A 25285-nucleotide genomic window follows, 5' to 3' on the forward strand; every position below is an offset into this window, starting at 1 on the left:
CTCGTTTAAGTAACAAAATACGATTTTAATGAGAATATCGATGTAATATATCAAAGATTTCATGATTTATTAGTAATTTAAGAATATGGATTTGTATTTTAGTTATAATCCTTTTCTTGGACCTTAATTTACTCAATTTATGCCAAAAATTAGGAAACAAAATAAGCTATTTATTGAGAAAATCTAGTACAATAACTAACAAAATTTGGCTTGGACACCAAGAAAACGAAATTGGACCAGCTATATCATTTCTTGGAGTTTAAGTTTCGTTAATTTAATCGAAAATAGGAAAGAATAGACAAAATTAGTCCATGTAGTTCCTGAAAATACGATTTTTAGCCGTTTATAAGGGCTATTTGGCATAATTGAAAGTTATGAAATTATAAACTAAGTTAAATACCAATAAATACAAGTTTTAAATAGTTATAAAGATCCGAATTACGTTCCCAAATCGGTTTAATCTTAAACGAATACAAATACGAAAAATCCGAGATGCAAGAACTGTGGGAAGAGACATGAGGGTAGATGTTTGAGGCCAACACTTAAAACTGATATTCGCAAATATGATCCATCTGCGATTTGTAATTCCTGCAAAAGGCTTGGCCACAAGGAAGAGGACTGTAGAAAGAAGTTGATATTCTGCTTTGACTGCGGAGGGAGAGGACACTTTAATGACGAATGCACTAAGAGGAAACCAACGACTGGTGGCGCTAGTGGAAGTGGCGCTAAAAATGACGGAAGAAAAGGGAACGCCCACGCTTTTATGCTGAACACACAAAAGGAGGGAGGATTACCAGATGTGATTACTGGTACGTTTACTATTAATAATGTTTATGCTAGAGTATTATTTGATTCCGGAGCTAATAAGAGTTTTGTAGATTATAAATTCTGTAGTCTATTAAATTAACCTTTAGCTAAATTAAATAATCACTATGAAAGTAGAGACTACTAACGGAAAGTTAATCCAATATATTTCCTTAGCTGGGTACGATATACTAGTACAGCTATTACCCATGGAGTTAGTAGGTTTTGATGTAATTCTAGGAATGGATTGGTTATTTGCCAACCAAGCCCGTATTATATGTAATGAGAAAGCAATCGATATACTAACTCCTAATAAGAAAGTTATCCGTATAGCTGGGGATAAAGAAGCTGGTAGGATTGGAATCATTTCCAAGATCAAATCAAGTCATTGCTTAGGTAAAGGTTACCTCACATTTATGGCTTACATGACTAAGGAACCTGAATCTAAGAAGATGGAAGAAGTTCCAATTGTATCTGAATTTAAGGATGTATTTCCCGAGGAGTTACCTAGAATCCCACCTGATAGAGAGGTTGAATTCAGAATAGACTTAGTTTCAGGACCATCTCCAATTGCTAAATCTCCTTACAGATTAGCATCGACACTGATAAAGGAGCTAAAGAAATGATTAGATGAGTTACTGGAGAAGGGATTCATAAGACCAAGTTCTTCACCGTGGGGAGCTCCAATTATTTTTGTTAAGAAGAAATACGAATCGATAAGGATGCGCACAGATTATCGTGAGTTGAATAAAGTGACAATCAAGAATCGATATCCGCTCCCAAGAATCGATGATTTATTCGATTAGTTCCCAGGGGCAAGTTGTTTTTCCAAAATTGATCTCAGATCCGGATATCATCAGCTGAAAGTTCAGGAAGATGTGTCACACCCCGTCAAGCGATTTGCGGAAGCGTAAAATGGTAATGTAACAGACACACCTGGTATCAAATATATTGTTCATATAGAAATATTACTAACTAATTTACAATATATTACATTGTTCTAACATCTTTTAAAAACTAGGTGATACAATCGAAACTAGTCTTCAACTACTTCATTTCTAACTCAAATCAGTTTACACGGCCTTGATCACAATCCAAACACATAGCACATACTCAATCTACTTCACTTTTTTGATTACCTGAAAAGCATGTTAAAAACAGGTCAACTATGAATAGTTGGTGAGTTTCATAAGTTTTAACGAAATCAGTTCTGCGTAGCACACAGTTATAATTTGTATGTACGTGCGTATGTAAAAAAGTATTTACGTTTGTATATAAATACATCTGTATCTTTATATGTACATATGTAAGTGTGTAAGTTTATGATATAAATTTGAAATTACAATCATGACTATTTGTTCATACTACCTGCCTTTATTTTCCATGAAAATCAACCACCGTGGCTCCCCTTCCGCCCACAACAGTTCCGCTGCCACCTGCAACCTCTGTCCCACCGTCGCCACCGTCCGCAACTTCCGTTATGCCCCTCTACAACCTTCGATTTTCTTGAATCAGTAAGCCTTTGAAACTTCAATCAGTAAACTTTAGATGCATTTGATGGATATTTGAAACTTGAAGTGATGAATGGTGGGGATACAGTAGTTACCCGGTTAGATTTGTAACTCATGTTTGAGTTTTGTTTTTGAATCGATAAACACAGAATCGTAACTCTTGACGTTTCGTTGGGGGTATCGGAGAAATTTGGGGTTTGGTCCGTCGAACAAAACAAAAGCAACACACCAGGACACTTATGAAGAAAATAAGCAATCAAGTTTCTAAAAAGGGCTAGGGTTTGGTGATGGCGGGTGGTGGTGATGGGTGAATTGCATAGGAGGGAGGGAGAGAGAGAGATATATATAAAGAGAGAGATAATTGTTATACTGAGTCAAGTAAGCTGCCATATAAGCAATTTTTTGACAACTAGGCATGCCACATCAGCAAATCATTAACGGAGTTAGTCATCCATTAGTCGCGGCCTGTTAAAAATAAATATACCAATAGTTTGGACTGTTAGCAGACACGTGTAAAATTGGGACTGATATTTACCAATAGGGCGTAGTTGGGATTATTTAAAACCAATATTCCTTATTTATATAAAATTGGTTTATTTAAAAAAGTATAACCAAATTTAATAAGTTATATACATGTATTAACTGTTTATAATAAACGGTATTTTTAAAAATGATTATTAAATTACAAAATAATGTAATTGCTCCTCTAAAATTATAAAGTTTAATAATCGTTAATATACCTGTACTTCATTCCTTATTCACTAACCATTCACTTTCTTTTTGAAAAAGTACATTCCTTATTCAGTAACCATTCTCTTTCTTTTTTAAACCATTTTATGTGATCATTAATATACCTGTTTTTCTTTTTTGCTCTCTACACAAATGTTGGGATTACATGTAGAAACATATAACTTACCGATAAAAATTAAATAAATTAGTTAAATTATACAAATAATTACAGTTTAAATACATAAATTACCAAAGTACTGCATGATACACAAATGACATAAATTACCCAAATTACATCTACAAGAATTTTACAAATTACCAAAATTACATTTACACAAATTATAAAAATTACATCTACAACAATTACACAAATTATCCAAATTACATTTACATAAATAATCCAAATTTCATCTAGTGTAATGACACAACTTACCAAAATTACGTTTACATAAATTCAAATTTTAATAGGGTAGAGAGATAATTGAGATTTTAAAAATAATAATAATAATAATAATAATAATAATAATAATAATAATAAATCCTTTTTGTTAATATTAAAGAGGACACATATGAATTTCATCTCATACCTTAATTTTATCTTCACAAAAAAATATACACAAATTTAATCTTAAACTTAAAATCAGTTTGGTTCCTATCGACTTGTTTCCATACATTATGAGCTCATGTTCTCCCACACATTCAACAAATCATTCAATAAATAAATAAATAAATAAATTAAAGATTCATTTTTATAATAAATTTGGATTTTTTAAAAATTTTGAATTGAATAATGTTATATTTTTATGTAATGAGTTTAATTAAAAAATTGTTTTTTTATCAAATACTATTTATTTTTAAAAACGAGCATTACATATAAAAGAGAAATACCACTTTTTAAGGAAATTAATTTCGTTTGAAACAATTGGAATCAACAACTCCACTTTTAGAAAATAAATTAGAACTTAAATTAAATTTAGATGTATTTGGGTTGAAAAATAAGAATTATTTTTGAGAGATAGAGAGAGCGATAGATATTCGATAAAGATTGATGTGTTGGAAAATAAAAAGATCATTATATCCTTATGTATATAAAGTTAGAACATGATGTGGGTCAATAATGACCAAGTATTTAGTTATCAAGATCTTAAAACTTAAGATTGTTCTTACATGAAATCAATCACACTCACACACACACACACACACACACATATATATATATATATATATATATATATATATATATATATATATATATTTGGTAAGAATCCTAAGAGAACCCTTTACAAATTAAGAATTTTGAGAACCATTTTAGACCACTAAAAAACCTCTAAAAAAATATTTAAAAAATTATAAAATAAAATTTTTATAAAGTAAAAAAAACCAAAATTCATAATTTCATTCCGGTTTCATAAAAAAAACACACAAAAAAAAATAATTATTTCTTATTATACCTATACACATCCGTAATTTCATTTAATCTCTAGTTACGAAATATACACATATGTACATTATCATTTACTTTAAATTGGACATATTTGTATAAAAAACATATGTGTACTATATGTATAATTTAGCTAAACCGAAAATTTTTTTTTCGTTTTTTTATGAAACCGGGATGATAAATAAAAATTTTGGTTTTTTTACTTTTTTTATTTTTGGGGTTTTTGAGGTCAAAAGTGATTCTCATAGTTCTCAATTCCCAAAAAGTGTTTATGTGATCCTGATCCTATATGTATATGTGTGCGTGTGTGTGTATGTGTGTGTGTGTGTGTGTGTAGGGTAAGGTTAAAATGAAAACCTACAGTTGTGAAAACCCGCGAAAACACAATGTAACATCGTTTTTTTTACATGTAATATATGTTGTAACATTTAATACAAAACATCGAAATATAAAAACAAATGTTTTGCTATTTTTTAACATTTTTTTACTAATTTTTATATATGTTTTCAGGAGAGAGAAAAAGTTATATTTTATATTTACATTTTTTATTCACTTTAATTATGAACCACAAGATTTAAACATTAATTAAAAACATGTGGTTGAGAATGGGTTTCTAAAGTTTTCATAACTCAAGTTGGTTTTCATTTTATACTTAGCATATATATATATATATATATATATATATATATATATATATGTATGTATATATATATATGTATGTATGTATAAGGGAGTGTTCAAATGAAAACCTTTATCTTTAGTAAAAGCTATGAAAACTACTTAACCACTAAAGTATTTCCTATTATTTTTTATTTAAAAGATTAGTAAGGTAATTTTGACACATAGATAACTTATTAGAATCCCTTAATGATGCCCCCTCTTATCTCTATTTATCTCTCCCTAAAAAATATATCAGTCTATTAAACCTGTTCCCCAACCTTAACCTCAACAAAGGCTCATTTGATTTCATCAATTCGATTTAAATAAAAATTCAGCTTCATCGATTGCGTTTTTGGAGAAAAATGTGTCGGTCGTTAAGGTTTTTTTTTAATTTTGTATTCATTTCAAATTTAATTTTGATTGAGATTTCTTATTGCTAAATTTACTTTTAGAATTGGCGAGCAATCATTACAATTCAATTATTGGTTTGTTTATTCTAGGCAGCCTAATTGTAATATCATAAATTGTGAATTTATAAATCAATAGAAACGGAGCACAAAGAAACAATTTTTTAAGCTTTAAACTAAAGGAGATGGATCTGATTACTTTTTTTTTAATTCTCAATTCAGGTATGCAAATGAGAACTTTTTGGGCTTTTGGTTTTTGTGTGAATTAGAGTTACAATGGGCAAGGAGTTATGTGACACCGTTTTTTAAGATGAAGAAGATATGACTTATTACATCGAGCTACATATATGTGACAAGAAGGTGTGATTTGGTTCAGTTCGATACTTTTAGCGAGCTACATATATGTAACACTTGGTGTAGCATGTATGGGAAATTCAACATGTATTTTGTTGCAATGGTTTACTTTTGATTTTGTCAACGTTTGTGAGGTAATGCTTCTAATTAATTATTTTTTTCTAGTTTATTTTAAATTGATCTTTGCTGCATGTTAATTTAGGTGTATCTATGTTATGTTTGTCATGTTTACAATAGGTACAAGAAGACCCTTAAGAAAAACCTCCCTGAATCAATCATCAGTGTAGTCTCATAATAAACTATACAGAGCAAAACCGGTATAGAATGACCCAACCAAAAGATATGATGCGGACATTAACATGGCCGAAATTATGGTCCAATCGATCAAGTTTGTCAATTGTAGTGACTCTCAAATGTGGTGAGGTGATAAAAAGATATATATATATATATCCAAGCATGGCACATACATGTTAAGAGGTGATATAAAGATAAATATATATGTTTCTCTTGTATTTTTATGTAGGATTTTATTAGTTTTTATTTAGTTTTCGTTTAGAATTTATATGCTACTAACCTTTTAGTGTTTGGTAGGTTTTGGTCGTTAAAAAGGGCCAAAAAGAAGAAGAAACGAGAAGGAAACTAGCTAAAACAAAGAACCGGTCGAACCATGAAGAGAACCGATCCAACCGGCAAACGAACCGGGCTCAAATTAGCTACCCACGCTGCGTGACCAAATAAGGGAAGCTTGGTAACGCGGCGCGACCAATCCATATATCTCCCCACACTGCGCAACCAGGAGGGGTGTTTCTTGTAGCACAGCATGACCAATCCATATATTTCCCCACGCTACAAGAGGGGTGTTTCTTGTAGCGCGACGTGACAGGGCCTAATTTCTAGAATATTTCGAGTTTTAAGCCTCAATCACTATATAAACGTCAATAACCTGAAACCTGAAGGAGATGAGACGTCAGACAGCCACCGTGTACGAAAATTAAGCTCAAGATTGAAGGTTTTTGACGCATTGGAAGTCACAGAATCATATGGTGAAGCGCCTATCATCCAACTGAAAACCATGGACTTTATCGCCTTTAATATTTTTTTCTTTGTTGTTTTCACCATGAATTCCAACGTTCTTGTTTTATTTGATTTTAAGATGATTGGCTAAAACTTTTAAAACTGCCTAGGCTTGTGATGAAACATTGTGATGTTTGATTTTATTCGGATTTTTCTTTTCGTTAGGGTTTTATGAATCAGTAAACTGTTTGATATTATTTATTTGATGCGTATGTGTGCTTGGTTTTGTTTGATGAGTTTTATTGTTTCAAAGTTTCCTTGGTGATTGTTTCATATGATAGGATTCTGTTAGGTCATCTACTGTGTGTTTTTGACTTGTTTATGATTGATTTGCAATAAGATCATAGAAAAAATATTATTAATCAGATAGATAAAAATGTGCTGCTAATATAAAAAATGTGCTGCTAATCTAAAAAGCTGTAAGGTGGTAAATTATTTGATAGGTCTTTGTTGACTAAGATTGGTAGATTTAGTTATTCGTAAGAAGTCCAACTAGGTTTGATTTTTCAGCTTTGTCTATTAATGCTGAATGAATTTATTAAACTACCTTTGATTTCCACACTGTAAAGTAGCATTTCGTTTAAAGGTACTTGTTCACAATTAATTAGATAACCGTAAGCGAGTCAAATATTAAAACTGGTGTTTTTAAGAACTTAATAGAAATCCATGGGTGTCTTCTGGAGAAGGGTCAGGGGTCCTACTCGGATTTTCTATAAGTGATTATTTATAATCCCAGTTCCATAACAAATAATTTTTCCGATTAATTGATAACTGAAACTTTGGGAATTCTAGCCTAGGTGGTTTTGCTATCATCTGCTAAATTAAGTCTAAATTCTAAGTCGAGTCGTCTTTGGTTTTTTAACTAGTTTTAATTAGTTTAAAATTAGTATTTTAGTAACCCCCCCTTCTCAAAATAAAAATAAAATAAATAGTCGTGTTTGTATTTGAGTCTAATTTAGCTAGTTTACGTAATAAAAGAGTGTAACGCCCGTTAATTTCGGTTCAAGAGATTAAGGTTTGTAAAGTATGTATAATTCTCGGGATTTATCCAACGTGTCTCGGAAGCCTTTATGTCATCTCGGTTTGTTAAACCATTTAACTTTTTTTCCATAATGCCTTATACTTCAATTTGGAGGGACTTGGATGTAACTTTTGTTTTTATATCATAAAACAAAACAAACCCTAACCCTAACTCCTACCAGCTGCGATTGGCCGAAGAACAGCCCCTCCTGGCGATTTTCTTCTGTTCAGCCGTGTTTCAACCGTAAACACTTCAATTAAAGGTCGGTTTTATAACTCCCCATGTCTTTTACCCCTTAATTGATCATATTAACGCGCTTATTGGTCGTTAAGATTGAGTTTTGATGATAACAGTTTGCTGACAGATTCGTATACGTTTATTGTAGGGTCTGTAACGCGATGTTAATCCATTGTTTTTGATCGATTCTTCTTTCCATGATGTTCTACTTTGAGTCTAGTTTCCAGAAAGGTATAATACGTAATTTTTGGACGAGATTTGAATGGTTTTTATGAATTTATAAAATCGAGTGTCAAAGCTGATGCGGGATGACGGATTCTGGTCTGTCTTCCCGACGTCATAACCTCCTTTCGACAGGTCCAAATTGGTTGGTTCCACTTCTGGAAGTTAGTATTTTGAGTTAGGAACCAAACCCAATTTGAATCGTTTAATTTGGTTCGGTAATGAATTTTATAAAAATAAAACCATTTTGTTGCGCACTGAAATAGCTGCACGTACCTTGCTTTGTTGGAGGAATTTTTATATGTTTTGTGTCCAATAGAAAAATATAATAAAAATATTTTTATAAAACTAAGACATTTATTAAAGTCTGGTAAAAATTTAATAATTTATTTCAAAGATTATCCTAGGTAATTAAATGCATCTTCGCATGCTAAAATCTACACGTTTTACTCGTTATTAATCGATAAGTTCGTTTTGGGCTTAACCGGTGGATTTGGTTAGTTGAAAGGTTTTAGGGGCTGAGGTAAAGTAATTGGGTATGGGTTGGCCTTGGGCCAAGTGTTGGGCCTTGGGCCAACGAGTTGGGCCTTGGGCCAAGCGTTGGGCCTTTGGCCAACGTGTTGGGCTTTTGGCTAAGTTGTTGGGCCTTGGGCCAAGTGTTGGACCTTAGGCCAAAGTGTTGGGCTTGAACGGCCCATTAGGCAAGAGTGTTCTTACGGTCTAGTTTAGTAACGCGTTGTGTATAATTTACAGGCCCTTGCTTGTGATTGTGCATTTAGGGATTTCCTAGCTCGTTGCAGGTGTTCGATTGATTTCAGGTGAGTTCATGGTGCCCCCTTTTAACCCCTTTTAAATTTTGGGGTAGCATGCACACCTAAGTGTTTTCTTACTTGATGAAATGTTTTAAACGATTTTATATAGGCTTGCTAGTATATGGTAGGCCTTGGGATGTTATATATATATATATATATATATATATATATATATATATATATATATATATATATATATATGCATTATTGCTTGGCCTATATTTGGCGATGTTGTAGTCGTTTCGACTACGGATGTTGCGTATGCCTACTTTGTGTTTGCATGCGTTGATGTTACGTGTTTGGGTTGTACGTTTGCTCGACCCTGATGTTATTACTTGGATGATATATATGTAGGTATATAATTATAAGGATGTTTATATATATATATATATATATATATATATATATATAAGGATGATTACTTATTGTTGATGATGGCCTAACTGTTTTATCCTGTTTATTTGGCCTAACTGTTTTATCCCTTTTATTTTGAAACTCTTGGGATGACTATTATGATTATTATTATTGATGTTATTTATTAAAACTTGAACTCACTCAGCTCAAGTTGACTTTGTGTGCATGTTAGTGTGAGATTCAGGTTAGGAGGAGGATGCCTTATCGCTTGGACGTGCACGAAGCTACTTGGACGGTGAAGGGCATATGTGGATGGAAGATTTTATTATTGAACATTTTATTTTAAAAAAGTTTTATAAAATATAATTAAATTGGTTTTAGGCAATATTCCCAGGATTTTGGGAACTTATTTTATTATTTATGTTTTCCGTTGAATTATACTCTGAATTGGTTATTTTAATGAAATGAATCATTTTAAGTTTAAATATTTTTACAAGTGTTTTGAGTGATTACCAACTGTGGGGTTCCCGGGGTTCGGGGCCTTACAAAGAGTCTCGTGGGTTCGATATACGGACTTACTTAGTTGTACTACAGTCGACCGGTATACTTGCCAGTTAATAGTTTTAGTTAAGTTAAGAGTACAGAATTATTACTTATGTAACGTCCATGAATTTCCATATGAAGGGTTATGCCTAACAAGCTTGCATTTTAACCATGACTCATTTTGGAATTTTAAAGGTCCTTATGGCCGATCTTGTAAACTTAACCTACTAAAACTTTCGTCCAAGTTTCAACCATTAGCAAAGTGGAGGGGCTAAAGTGTTATATTATTATTCTTATTATATCAAAAAAGAAAAATTAAAACCCTAACCCCTTGGTGACTTCCGATCGGCAGAACATAGCAGCCAAAACCCCATCATTTTCTTTTTCCAGCCAAGTTCTAATTGTAAAACATCCAATTCAAGGTTAGTATTACATCAAGGATTGTGTTTTTCACCATTAAACCTTTTATTGAACCCTAGAGTTGTCAAAATCATGTTAGGGTTTGAGTTTTGATTAAACATAGTTTCTGACAGATTCATACTTGCTTATTGTTTGGTCTGTAACACAATGAAAATTGATTGTTTTTAAACGATTCTTGATTTCATGATGTTAAAATTTGAGTCAAGTTTCCAGAAAGGTATAATATGTAATTTTTGGACGAGATTTGAATGGTGTTTATGATTTTATAAGATCGTGTGTCAAAACTGATGCAGGGTGACGGATTCTGGTCTGTCTTCCCGACATCATAACTCTTTTTTGACATGTCCAAATTGGTTGATTCCACTTCTGAAAGTTCACATTTTGAGTTAAGATTACAACCCAATTATAATCGATTAATTTGGTCTGATAATGATTTTTAAACAAATAAAATACTTTTGCTGCGCACTGAAATAGCTACGCGTACGTTTCTGTTTTGAAGGAAGTTTTATGATTTTTGTGTGCATTGGAAAAATATACAAAAAATAATTTTAAAAGCCTAAGACATTTATTAAACTCTGGTAAAAATTTCATAATTTATTTCTATGGTTTTCTATGTAATAAAATACATCTTTGCATGCTAAAATCTGCATGCTATACTAGTTATTGATCGATACTTTCGTTTTAGGCTTAACCGGTGGCTGTCCTTTTGAACACTTTTGGGGCTGTTTTGATTGAGGTTCTTACTCCATAATATTCTTAGGTATGTCTAGTGTAACATACTTTAATATCGTGAGCTATGGTTTTCGTTTGATTGGTCAACTAGTGATAGATTGAAAACTGATGTTTGGTTGTCTAGATTGTTAAATTGTTATGTTTAGCGGGAGGTTTGAAGGAATTAACAACCAATTCAGTTTATGTAACTTCGGTTTGATATACGGGCTGTGGAAAATTGATTTTTGTAAGTATTGGGGCTGAATTGGTTGTCGGTTACTCAAACGGGTCGGTACAACGCGAATTCACGTTTATTTGATACTTGGTGCGTTGTGTTTGCGAGTTACCGATCCATCCAACTCGTGTAGTGTCGTGTGGACTTGTTAGCTGTGATTTTATTAAATTTGGTCCACACGGGCTAAGTTGGATTTTAAGAGCATAAACAACTCATAAACGCGCATATTCGTTCAACTAGAAACTTCCGGGGGATAATTTGGGAATCCTTGTCACCGGGATTAGCTAAGGGAGGTTTTGGTAAATACAAGGCCCCGGGGGCTGTTTAATTGAACTTAGTAAGACCGAGGCTTTAGGTAAATCAAACCATGCTAGAACGCCTCATAGGATAAACGAGTCGGTTTGGTTCCGTTAGTAATCTTTACGTGTAATCCGACAGGCGTTTGAGTCGCGGGAATACTTAGGGATTCTCTAGCTCATTGTTGACTGTGTGCCTCGTATTAGGTGAGTTTATGATGCCCCTTTTTAACTCTTTTTATGTTTTGGGCTGGCATACACACTTAACTGCAAATTTTACCCGATTTTACTTGTTAAAACAATTTGAAGGACATTGTATTGCCTTGTTAATATTTGTGCATTTATGAAATCTGATGTGGATTATATTCTATGCCTTAGGATATTTTAGACTCATTTTGGTCATAAATTCCTTAAGGTTATATACATTGTTTATGGTCTAGACTCGAGGATGTTGTTAGGCTTGGTGTTAGTTGAATACGAGTAGACCCATTTGCTGTAGTTCATATTTTGGACTGACTATTATATATTACCTTATAGCCTACGATTGTTGATATTATTTAGTTCCTTGTGACTAAGAATTATGTGAGTAGGATCATTGATGTGTATGTGCATGATGATTACGGCCGGGTCAAATATATTACTCGGGTTTTAAAATCCCGTGGTGGAGAGGCCCATTGTATGTTAAACCGTGATCGGGTCTGTAGGTTCCCAGAACGGATCGCACGAGATATCTCGGTCTACTCAGGTGCGGAATCCCTGCGTAGATCGTTACGAGTATAGAACACGAATCACACGAACACACGAAACACGAACACACGTTATATTATAACTCAAACACGTGATGTAATATCACCGTTACAGACTCTTGTCCTCACGTTACAATGAACTCGAACCACTGACACGAACTTAAACGACCATTACAAACCAAGCCGTAAGCTAGGTATATAAATACACGACAACTTCGCCTGGCATGTTCAGGCGAAGTTGTCCATAACTTCGCTTGACTAACAAGTTCGCCTGTTAAGCGAACTTGTCAGTAACTTCGCCTAAACATACAAAACATAATTAAACATTACAGACTCGATTACAGACACTAGACTATGAACTACTGACATTATGCACCAACAGACTCCCCCTTGGCAGTAGCTTCATATCTTGATCTTTAAGCACTTGTCTTGTAATCTTCAACCTTGTATCTTTACGCATGCACTCCTTCTCTAACACAAACTGACACAACTCTTTGATACTTCCTCGCTTCGTCCTTCCAAGCAGGAATATAAAAGATTTTCTTCTCATTAAGCACCTTCAGATCAGCTTGCGATAAGTTTACCAAATGCATCGGATCGTAAACTCTTAGGAGCTCTTGTTCATCCTCGTCTTCCATCACCGCCTCTGCTGTCTCACAATCCACATACCACCACTTTAGGTCTTTAAGCACATCCTTGGGCATTAGCTTCATTGGTACTTCTTTAAGGCACCGGATCGGTTTATACTTCATGACCATCCAAGGTTTTCCATCAGCTCTCAAACCTCTATCCTTGTCTTCAACAAGTTTTCCCTTCTGCGGTTTCAACAGCTCAAACTTCTTTTCTTTTATACTCTCTCTCCATACAATTTTCTCAATGACTCTAGCCATATTATCGTCATTTCGATTGATTAACCCCAATCTGGCTAAGTCTTTCACTTCACATTCCGGCAGTGTATTCAACGACCTTAACATTCTTTTAAAATACTGAACGCCGTCATACCGTTTAATCACAAAGAGCTTCAACTGCTCATCATAGATCCAGCAAATAATCCCTTTCTTCGCTTCAGCATAGCCTTTAATATTGTAACTCTTCTTAAACATTGTAGGGACCGCTGGTTTCTTCGTTTTGACGAACCACTGAGCATAGCCTTCCTTCCACCTAGGCTGCTCTTCCCATTCAGTCTCATCGATTACTGTCTCATTACCCATATCTGCTTTCTCCACATCTGGAATGTCGTGTTCAACATTTTCTTCTACTATTTCACCTTCTTCAACATCTTCTTCAATCACAATCTGTGCGCCAATCTTCTCAATCTCCTCAATAGGCAGCACATCATCATCTAGCATATCATCATCTAATTCTTTCAAAGCATCAATCACATCATCTTCATCATCAACCATCACCACCTCATCACCACCAACTGCACCTGCAGACTCCCCCTGAGCTGTGGAAGTCCCAAGAGCTTGAGTAGTTCTTGGCAACTCACCACCTGCACCTTTCGATGCATTGGGATCATCGTCTCTATCATTTCTCTTCTTTGTCCTTAACTCGTCGCCTCTACAGCCTGTCTCCCCCTGAGATGCCAAGAACTCCTTCATTGCATCTATAATTCTCCCATGTTCAATCAGGAGGGACGACTGTAGTTGATTCTCTGCTACAAGGCGCTGAATAGCCTGGGTCTGGACAAGATTCACCCTTGATTGTTCAGCCACGACCCGCTCAAGTGCAGCTATTCTCTCTGAGTCTGAGAGGGTTGCATCGAAATCAAACCTCATGTTAGATGTGTCTTGAGTATACTCAGCAGAGATCTCGAATGTAACCGGGACATCAGAAGCAGTTGTGGACGTAACCGCAGGTGGTATCGTGACCGACAACCCTGCAGTTGCAACGACTGTCGACTCTACAAATTTTGCCACCACCTCTGAAGGAGTAAGCGTTGGAGGTGGTAAAGACACAATCTCCGGAGTCGTCATCTGTAGTGTGATGGATGGGATGCCGACAGCTGATGTAGCCACCACGGGAACTTCCGCGGCGCTTAAACTTGTAACCTGTACAGATGTAGGAACAATCGACATACCTGACAGTGCGGATGGAGCGAAACGTACAACTCTTGAAGTCTCTCCAGCTCCCATACCTGCACCTGTCCTTTCCCGTCTAGAACGTCTAATCAACTTGTGAATATCCTCTTCTTCTTCTTCTGACTCAGTATCATCAACTGTCCTCTTTGTCTTCCCTAACGTCCTTTCTCGTGTCACCAACATCCTTCTTGCCTCATCCATAACATCATCAAGATCTGAGTCAGCCACCGTCGTAGCTGCTCTAGTAACATTCACTTCCCGAACCTGTGCAGCAGAGACCTGCACCTCTTCTTGCGGATCAAACCGGTCCATGTCGAAGAATCCTTGGCCGCCAAATGCAGCATCAAGGTCTACATCCTCCTCAGCCGACACAACAGGCACAGCAGGTACATCTCGAGGTGCTCCTACCTGTCGTGGTTGAGGGTCTCTGAACTCATCCCCACGAGCTGGCACATACCCCGGGTTTATTAAGTACCCAAAGAATGGAGTATGCCTTGGACGTAGTTCAGGCTTGCTCCTCGCACTGGATGTGCGGCATTGAGCGAAGATACGTTTGCTCACATTCTCCACGTATCGTATTGGGCGTCGTTGAGGCAACGTGGGAGCAACATGATTCAAGATCATCTGAATGAATCTTGGATACATGATGAACCTCTCACGGGCCATCGCTCTCCTCTATCTATCGATCTCATAAAAGACCATCTGACTGAAGCTATAACGTTTGTTATAAGTCAGAGCAGTCATTGCGGACTGCATGGTCGCACCCATCCCGTCAGTGCCCGCCTTCCTCCCTGACATGCAGACAATCATTACGTGCATGAGGAAGCGCCACTGATCGAGTAGGAAACCCTTCCTCCTCTGAGTATCACCTAATGGACCAGAATAGCCCATTCGGAGAAACGCTCCATCACGGAACGAAGCCACAAACTCTGTAGGGTCATCCCTAGTCTCCTCACCGAACCGTAAAGCCACCCGTATCTGTTCAGATGAGAACTGAACCTCTTGATTGTTGACGGTTACTCGCATAACCGGGGGCTCAACGCGGCAATCGTATTCCACAGTCTGCCAGAAATCCTCGATATTGGGTAAGGAAATCGGCAGAGTCGTAGTGATTGCGTGGAATATCCTCATGCGAAGGAGGAATGTGATTATCTCGCGGTAATCCTCCACACCACTCGCTTCCGGGTCTAAGGTGATGAACATGTTGTGACCTGGGAAGAATTGCCTCTGATTATCTCCATCGTCACCTCCAGCACCTCCAGCACCTGCTACTGCAGCCATATCTGCAACAAACGAACCAAGTTAGATAAACGTTAAGGCGTACCACAAGTTCGCTTGTTACCATGTGCGAAGTTGTGATAAAATCTGTATAGGCGAAGTTTAAGTTGGGGCGAAGTTGGGAACAACTTCGCTTCATCTTTAAGTTCGTCTAATAATTAAAAAATTAAAAGGTCCAGGCGAAGTTAATGATAACTTCGCCTCACCACAACATCGCCTCAGGCGAAGTTTAAACTCAGGCGAAGTTACGGATAACTTCGCCTAAACCTTAAGTTCGCCTGAATCTGAAACGGCGACAGTAAGGTCGATTCAACATCGAAAATTTGGTGTTTCGGTCAATTTTGACGATTAAGAACTCCCAAACACAAGATATTAAGGATATATAGACGATTAGGTTGTTCATGAACACGTAAAAACAAGGTTTAAAATCCGGTTCAAAAATCCGTCGGTCCGAGGTATCGAAACAGGTCAAAACGACCTTTGATAAGCATTGACAACACGATGTACCGACACCACGAACCTTGAAATCGAAACGGAATCTGGAAAAAAAAAGAACACAGAATCGGAATAAACAACAAGTTCGCCGGAAAAACTGGATAAGTTCGCCTATAAATTCGGAGGATAAGTTCGCTGAGTTTGAAAATAAAGAAACTGTTGACCTTAAGTATTCTTTATATAGGGGCGGAGTTACACAGGCGAAGTTACGGTTAACTTCGCCTAGGCGAAGTTATTCACAAGTTCGCCTGTTTAACAACATCGCCTATATTTACAAGATCAACCCTTATAATTCGAAAATTTTGCAATTAAGTTCTAAAACTTCCCTTTAAGAATTAAATGACACCATCAAGTCCAAGTAACCAGTTATAAAATCATAAACTACCTAAGTATGAAAAAAAAAATTTTAAAAAATTAAAGTACAAGGGATCAAATTTCAGTCTCGATAGGGACTACTACGTTTTAGAAAAGATCCGAACAGGAATCATACTAATTACGTGACTGTCACATAGATCCGTGTTTAGCTGTATTATGACATAAAAAACAGGTTGTAAGCAGGTAAATAACTTAAGATGGTTTTCATCGTTTCTGTGATACGAGTTAGGTTCAATTAAGCTCAAAAATTAAGTGGGCAACAACTCAGAGATTATGATGCCTCCTATCTTTTCTCAAAGCATATTTGGCTTTCCCCAAGTCACCCCGAATTGACCTCGACCCATAGTGTCTGATTAAGTTTGTAAGTACTCTTCATCTGCTTCCTGTTCTCTTTCTTACTCCATGATTGAGAAGTCTTGACATTTTCAGCTCTAGAATGTTTTCATAACTCAATATTTTTTTTTTTATGATAAACATTTACATAGACTTCAGAGTAGTAAACAACTGCAAGTCCCGAATCTGGATCACTGCAGTTTCTTGAAACGCTATCTTCACGGGAATCAGAACACTTACGGGCTTGTGTATGACTGGGTAATCGTTTTTCTACCTATCATTCGGAAAGATATATATGAAGACATGCAAAACTCGTAAGGAGTTTCCACGTAAAATCAAGTAGTTTTAGTTTGTATCACATCTACTTTTACGCACCATAAAAAGCTACCATGACATACAATAACTGTCCTAAAGCCTTTTAAGCCTAATAACTTCACTAGTTAAGCACACAGAATCAGTATATTTATCATTTTCCAAGGTTGGATCAATTTCCTGTTAAACATAGTAAACGAACTTCTTACGAAGTAGTAGACTTGAAAAATAATTTCATTTCCCTTAAAAAAAATTTTAACATTAATCGCCCCGACCAAAACAAAGTCTTCAGGTAAACGGCTATCCCGAAGATCCAATGGATCAGCTGGACCGACCACATACTAGTATGTGTCCTTCTAACTAAGTATGGTCGACTAATTTTAAGCGAAAGAATGAAAACTCATCATAAACCGCCCCCGTCACTTTCAGTCATCTGGTTAATGGCTATCCTCAAAATCTACAAGTAGAAAATGAGGACCAAACATATCCTAAGACATGTCCTTCAAACTGAGGCAACCGACATATTTTTAAGCGATAGTGACGTTTTTTTTTTTTTTTTTTTTTTTTTTTTTTTTTTTTTTAAAGAATAACATGAAAAGCATGGTTACTCGGGATTGATCATCCCATTCAGCTCGATAAGGTTTTGAAATCTTGTTTTGTCAAACGCTTTAGTATAAAGATCAGCGAAATTATCAAGCGTATCCACCTTTTCAAGCACAATCAGTTTCTTCTCAGCACAATCCCGTATAAAATGATGACGTATGTCAATATGTTTAGTTTTACTGTGCTTCACGGGATTGTTAGTTACTGAGATAGCAGCTGTGTTATCAATGCAAATAGGAGTAAGTAAGAAATTCAGACCATAGTCGCGCAACTGTTGTTGAATCCAAAGAACCTGGGAGCAGCAGTTGGATGCTGCCATGTATTCTGCTTCACAGGTTGAGATTGCGACCGAAGTCTGTTTCTTGCATTGCCACGACACCAATCTGCCACCAAGAAACTGACATCCTCCAGTTGTTGACTTCCGACTCTGATTGCACCCTCCATAATCAGAATCTGTGTAAGCGACTAGCTCCAAGTCTCCTCCTCTCGGGTACCACAACCCCAGCTTCGGTTTGCCCTTGAGATACCTCAGTATCCTCTTCACACCCTTCAGATGAGATTCTTTTGGGTTTGCCTGAAAGCTTGCACAAAGACAAACAGTAAACATTATATCAGGCCTAGAAGCAGTTAAGTACATTAAAGAACCTATAATAGCCCGATATTGAGTTGGGTCCACATCTGCATCACCGTCTGACTCAGCACCCAATTTGTGATTGACGCAGATTGGAGTGTCGAATGGAGTGCTGTCCTCCATCTTGAAGCGTTTGAGCACATCATGGACATACTTGGTCTGATGAATGAACATCCCATCCTTCTTCTGATCAACCTGCAATCCTAAAAAAAAAGTTAGTTCACCCATAGCACTCATTTCAAACATCTTTTTCATGACGGCCTCAAAATCTTGACACATGGAGACTCTTGATGTAGCAAAGATAATGTCATCCACGTAGACTTCCACCAGCAGGAAGTCGCTTCCATCTTTCTTGAAGAACAACGTGCTGTCTATCTTCCCTCTTTCAAACCCATTTTCAAGCAAGTAATCTGATAAAGTTGAATACCAGGCACGAGGTGCCTGATGTAGTCCATACAATGCCTTGCTTAACTTGTACACGTGATCAGGAAAGTCTGGGTCAGGAAAACCCGGAGGTTGCTCAACATACACTACCTCATCAACTTTCCCATTCAGAAACGCACTCTTCACATCCAACTGAAATACCTTCATCTTCTTATAAGCAGCGAACGCCAAAAACAATCTAATGGCTTCCAACCTTGCGACAGGAGCGAACACTTCATTATAATCAATCCCCTCTTGTTGATTAAAACCTTTAACGACTAGCCTCGCCTTGTTTCTTATGATAATCCCTTTCTCATCTCTCTTGCACTTAAACACCCATTTTGTGCCTATCGCATGCACATGCTTCGGTTTTTCAACCAAAGTCCAAACTTCCATTTTCTTGAATTGAGCCAACTCTTCTTGCATGGCTTCGACCCACGAGCTGTCCTTGAGAGCCATTTGATAATTCTTCGGTTCAATCTGGCTGATAAAGCAGGTGTACAAGCTTTGATACCAATTGTAGGTTCCATGTCTCCTTGATGCTTGTGTAAACACAGGTGTGCTCATTCAAGCTACGTCTTGTTTGTACACCTGAGGACACATCACCAATCACATTCTCCAAAGGGTGATCTTTATGAATTCTCGTGGTCAGAACAGAACCGACATGCAAATTGTCTTCCAAGTTAGAAGAGAGCTCCTCAATGGTTGTTTCATGCTGAGAGTGAAATGGATTGAAAAATTCTTCTTCAGTCGAGGCAGCAGGGGTATCGACAGCATTTGATGAGGAAGGTTGACATTTATCGATCAGCTGTCTTTGCAGTAGGTTTTCTTCCTCATCAAGGATCATCTTCGTAGCAACTCTCTCTTCTTCTTCAGCAATATCCAAATACGGTATGTTAAAAGACTTAAAAAGTTTAACATAGTCGAAAAACTCAGCAGGGCCGTTGCTTGGTTTTGGCGGTTGGTAACTTGTGATATCGGTGTTACACACCACCTCAACCTTGCTGGTCGATGTATTAAAGACACGTCTGTTGGGAGTCCCAACAACATAACCGACTAAGATTCCTTCATCGGCTACTTCACCAAATCTAGAATTTGTCTTCAAAATCGAACAAGGGGACCCGAATGGTTCAAGACCACTCAAGTTGGGCTTTCTCCCATGCATAAGCTCATAACACGTTTTACCAAGTCTTTTAACAGTTAAGACTCTATTCAGAACATAACAGGCTGTAGCAACAGCTTCAGCCCAAAACACCACAGGAAGCTTTGAATCAGCCAGCATTGTTCTGGCTCCTTCAATTAATGTTCTGTTCTTCCTTTCAGCCACACCATTCTGTTGCGGTGTATACGGAGCGCTGTATTGGTGTTCAATCCCTTTCTGAAGGCAGAAGATCTCCATCTCAAAATTCTTGAACTCCGTTCCATTGTCACTCCTGATGAACTTAACCCTTTTATCCATAACGTTCTCAACTTTGGTAATCAAACTCTTCACCATCTGAGCCGTTTCGTCTTTTGATTTCAGAAAATATACCCACGAATATCGTGAGTAGTCATCAGTGATCACCAAGCAATAAGAAGTTCCTCTTAGACTCTTTGCATTCACGGGACCGAAGAGATCCATGTGAAGCAACTCCAGAGTACTGGCAATTGAATTGACTTTCTTGGTGAGATGGGATTTCTTGTGCTGCTTTCCCTTCTTGCACGCTATACATTTATCTTCAAAATTGAAATTCTTCAAGGGAACGCCCAGCACAAGTCCATTCCTGACAATGTGGTTCATCTTCCGAAGATGAATGTGTCCCATTCTCCTATGCCACAATTCGGACTCCGATTCGCTCGCTTTTGTCATAAGGCATGATTCTTCCGTGGCCATTTCAGTCGACCTCATATCCATAATATATGTATTCTTTTCACGTGGAGCCTTCATCACAATCCACTCCTCTGGTATCTGAAAACCAGGTTGCAACACAATCGCCTCATTCTTTGTAAAGTGAACGGTGTACTCCTTATCACAGATCTGCGACACACTCAGCAGATTGTGCTTCAATTCTTCCACAAAGTTAACTTTCTCCAATGTCATCTTTCCGTTCGACACCGTTCCCACTCCTGTTATCTTGCCACCACTTTCACCGGCAAAGCTCACTCTCCCTCCTTGAACAGGTTTCAAATCGTGTAACAAGTATTTGTTACCCGTCATGTGCCGGGAACAGCCGCTATCTACAACCCAAAGATTGTTGGCAGCCCTGTTCAACTGTTCCTGCACAATAAAGCAAAAGATTAGAATTTAGGGACCCAAGACCAATTGGTCTTGGATCTATACATCCCAAACTTTGGCTTTCCAAAGTTAGTATCTCGATAATTCCTGTAAGTCCTATTAGGAAACCTCCTTGAAGATTGATTGTGAGGCCTTCCAAACCTTTGTGAATTGAAAGAATTATAGCTTGTGGTTTGGTTATTAGCAGTGTAAAACTGAGATTTGTTTCTATGAAAACCTGAATTAGTCACATTTTTGAATTTTAAATGGTTTTCATTTTTAGCAGCATGATAATAACTATTAGGCTTATTCTCAGTTTTAGTAGGCCTTACACCTCTGAATCGCTGCTTCAGAGGGCAATCTGCAACTAGGTGCCCTAATTGATTACATCTAAAACAACACCTATGCTCAACTTTTTTATCAACCGGTGTTTTAGATGTCGAGGCTTTATTACCGCCCGTTCGTCTCACATATGGTGGGACGTACGGGTTTAGTGGAGTACTCTTTTTATTCGTCTTATCTTTCTCTCCACCATTGGGTAATACCACCTCCTCTTTTGCCTTACCAGACTCGGATGACTTATCCGAATCTGATGAGACTGGACTTGGATCAGAAATTTTAATACTTGAAACAGGCGAACTTGTTTCGCCTCCACTAACATTTGGTTCTTTACAAGTTACTTTAACTGGTACTGTCTGAGCAACCTCAAAGTCAACAGATTTCTGAACACTAGGGTTAAAAGTGTAATTGTGATTATAAGGTGGTGGAACCTCATGATAACCGATTCCTCCTCTCTTAGCAGAGGAACCTTGATCACTAACAAGGTGAACAAGAATAGCAGAGGAATTTCTGAACTGCTCTAGTTTTCTATTCAGTTCCACCACTTTTACCTGGTGATCAGCAATCTGTTTTTCTCTATCAGCAATTAGTTTGGTTTTTTCCTCCAAAACTTCATAGCTTAAATCAATCACTTCAATTTTTTCAGCAAGTTTTGTTTTTAGACTTTTAACATCTTTTTCACAAGCTTTTATTTTGACTTTATAGCTATTTTCTCTTGCTTTTGTAAAATGATGATCTTCTTTTAGGGTTTTAAATTCAGCATCCAACCTAACATACTGATCGGTTATAGTCGCTAATTGCTCAGACAAGTTTTCACATTTAGAGCATGTAGGTTTAGAACATACCTCGGAGAGCTGGTCATTAACGTCTGCCATAAGAGCTTTTTCTTCTCCGGTAACCTTCTCATTTTCTTCAGTTTCAACCTTCGCCAAATTTTCCTGCTCAAAAGTTTCTTTAGAAAGCAGGTTACAGTTGTATTCACCATCTTCTCTGGACATCATTGCACTATAATCTTTAGAACCCCCACTTTGTTGTAGAGACCTGCCCTGACTTCGTTCCACACGCTCATTCCTGCATTCCTTTGCAAAGTGACCGTTTTGCTGACAATTGTAGCATCTCACCTTTGTCTTGTCAAACCCTGGCTTTCCACCGACAAACTTTCTCCCGGTCTTCCTCATAAACCGCTTCACTCTTCTTACAATCATGGCCATCTGCCATTGCAGATCTATTTCCTCCAGATCATCAGCATCAATCTGGTCATAGTCTTCATCCAACATAGCTGGATCAACAACCTTCCCTTGAATGTAGTTCTCATAGGAAGCAATAAAAGAAGCATAGAGACCAAACTGCTCTTCAGCAGACTTGACACTCATAGGCATCTTGGAGTAGTTGTTGCTGGGAATACTTTGAGAGCAACTACTCTTGCTTACCTGGGGTTGAGAACCACTCGATCCACCTGCTACATAGCAAACATCACCATTTGTGTTGACTGACACATGACCCTCATGTGATGAGTTTGCGCCCGACTCTCCCTTCGAGTAGTAGGCAGCAGATTCAGTCTTCGATCCTGAGCTAGTGTTGACTTTAGCTCCATACATACCTGGATCTTGAACCTGATCCATAGGTGTCTCTTTTCTGACCATGTTAAACTCAAAGGTTCTGAGCTTGTTGACTGCCGTTTCTAGATCATATGTGGGAAAATCTTTGTCTTCCCTCATCAGCACAGTGTACATCTCCCATTTTGGTGGGAGAGCATCTAGAAGCTTCTCAACTATTTCTTCTTATCGGTAGGAAATTGAATAGTTACTCAATTCAGTCATCAGATGGTAATATCGAGTGATAATATCATCTAAAGATTCATTCTTCAAATACTTGAAGACTGAGAACTGGGTTTTGAGCAATTTTATCTTTGAGGAACGGATTCCTACATTCCCTTCAAATCTGTTCTCAAGAGCTTCCCAAAGCTCTCTTGCTGACGTGTACTTTCTAAACGTATGAAGGATCTCTTGTGGAAGAGCCATAGTAATAGCAGCACGAGCCTTGCTCTCGGCCTCATACATCTTTTTCTCTTCTTCTTCCATTTTGCTATATTTTTTTATTTGATCACGACCTTCATACTCCATAACTGGTGGAATATAACCATCCTGGATGCATACCCACATCTTCGCATCTTGGTATTTGACGTATTGTATGAACCGATCCTTCCATGCAACGAAATCGGTTCCCTTCAGCAATCTTGGGGCCTTAGTAGCTGACCCTGCTTCAACTTCCATCTTCACTAACTCAGAGATGTTAATCGACGACATCTTTCCCGAAAAGTAAGAAACCCGAAAAAAAATCAAAAAATTTTATGAAAAGTACTGTAGGCGAAGTTACGGATAACTTCGCTTAAGCCTTAACTTCGCCGCTGATTTACTTCGCTGAAGAACTTCGCTGATGATTAACTTCGCTTAAGGTAAGCGAACTTAGGAGATAGGCGGAGTTGTAGAGAACTTCGCTGAGTTAGGCGAACTTGAGAAGGTAGGCGAAGTTGTGGATAACTTCGCTCAACCTTATATCTTCGCCGAAACCCTACGTATCCTGACGACAACTTCGCCTGATGAACACGGATGTTTTTGCAGATCTGGAATCTGGATTTTACTAGGATTTTGACGGTGCAAAGGCTTGAACATGATGGTAGGAGGTAAGATTGACACAAAAACACAGAAAACACGTCCCGCGAATAGTCGAAACGGGACGATTTCTATACCCGCGTGAATATCCCGAACCACACAATCGAGCAAAAGCTCTGATACCAATTGTAGGTTCCCTGGACGGATCGCACGAGATATCTCGGTCTACTCAGGTGCGGAATCCCTGCGTAGATCGTTACGAGTATAGAACACGAATCACACTAACACACGAAACACGAACACACGTTATATTATAACTCAAACACGTGATGTAATATCATCGTTACAGACTCTCGTCCTCACATTACAATGAACTCGAACCACTGACATGAACTTAAACGACCATTACAAACCAAGCCGTAAGCTAGGTATATAAATACACGACAACTTCGCCTGGCATGTTCAGGCGAAGTTGTCCATAACTTCGCTTGACTAACAAGTTCGCCTGTTAAGCGAACTTGTCAGTAACTTCGCTTAAACATACAAAACATAATTAAACATTACAGACTCGATTACAGACACTAGACTATGAACTACTGACATTATGCACCAACAGGGTCAAATATATTACTCGGGTTATACTCGTGGTGAAGAGGCCCTTATCACGTGTTTGGATGTGTAAGCCGTGACCGAGTCAAATATATTACTCGGGTTTGACTAGTGGTGGAGAGGCTTGTGTCACGTGCTTATGTCTTACCGCGTCCGGGTCAAATATATTACTCAAGTCTTGACTCGTGGTGGAGATGCCCATGTACGTGTGTTCGACCATGAATGTATTATTTGGTGATATTTATTTATTTATTTGCTTATTATTCCCCCTACTGTTTTAGATCTATAACCTTTGAAATAAATTATGAATACTGTTTATGAAAACTTGAACTCACTCAGCTCTAGCTAACTTTGTGTGTATGT

The 25285-nt window shown here is 37.3% G+C and overlaps 1 protein-coding gene across 1 annotated transcript; it reads left to right on the forward strand.

The window, feature by feature from the left end:
• Positions 1-1013: 1013 nt before the first annotated feature.
• On the forward strand, positions 1014-1430 carry LOC143566758 (uncharacterized). The gene has a single exon (XM_077053367.1). The coding sequence runs from the start codon at positions 1014-1016 to the stop codon at positions 1428-1430; it is 417 nt and encodes a 138-aa protein (XP_076909482.1).
• Positions 1431-25285: the final 23855 nt, after the last annotated feature.

This window comes from Bidens hawaiensis, unplaced genomic scaffold (assembly GCF_021521415.1).
Source record: "Bidens hawaiensis isolate Kalapana, Puna unplaced genomic scaffold, B.hawaiensis_p1.1 tig00023045_1, whole genome shotgun sequence".
In the NCBI taxonomy this organism is placed as follows: Eukaryota; Viridiplantae; Streptophyta; class Magnoliopsida; order Asterales; family Asteraceae; genus Bidens; species Bidens hawaiensis.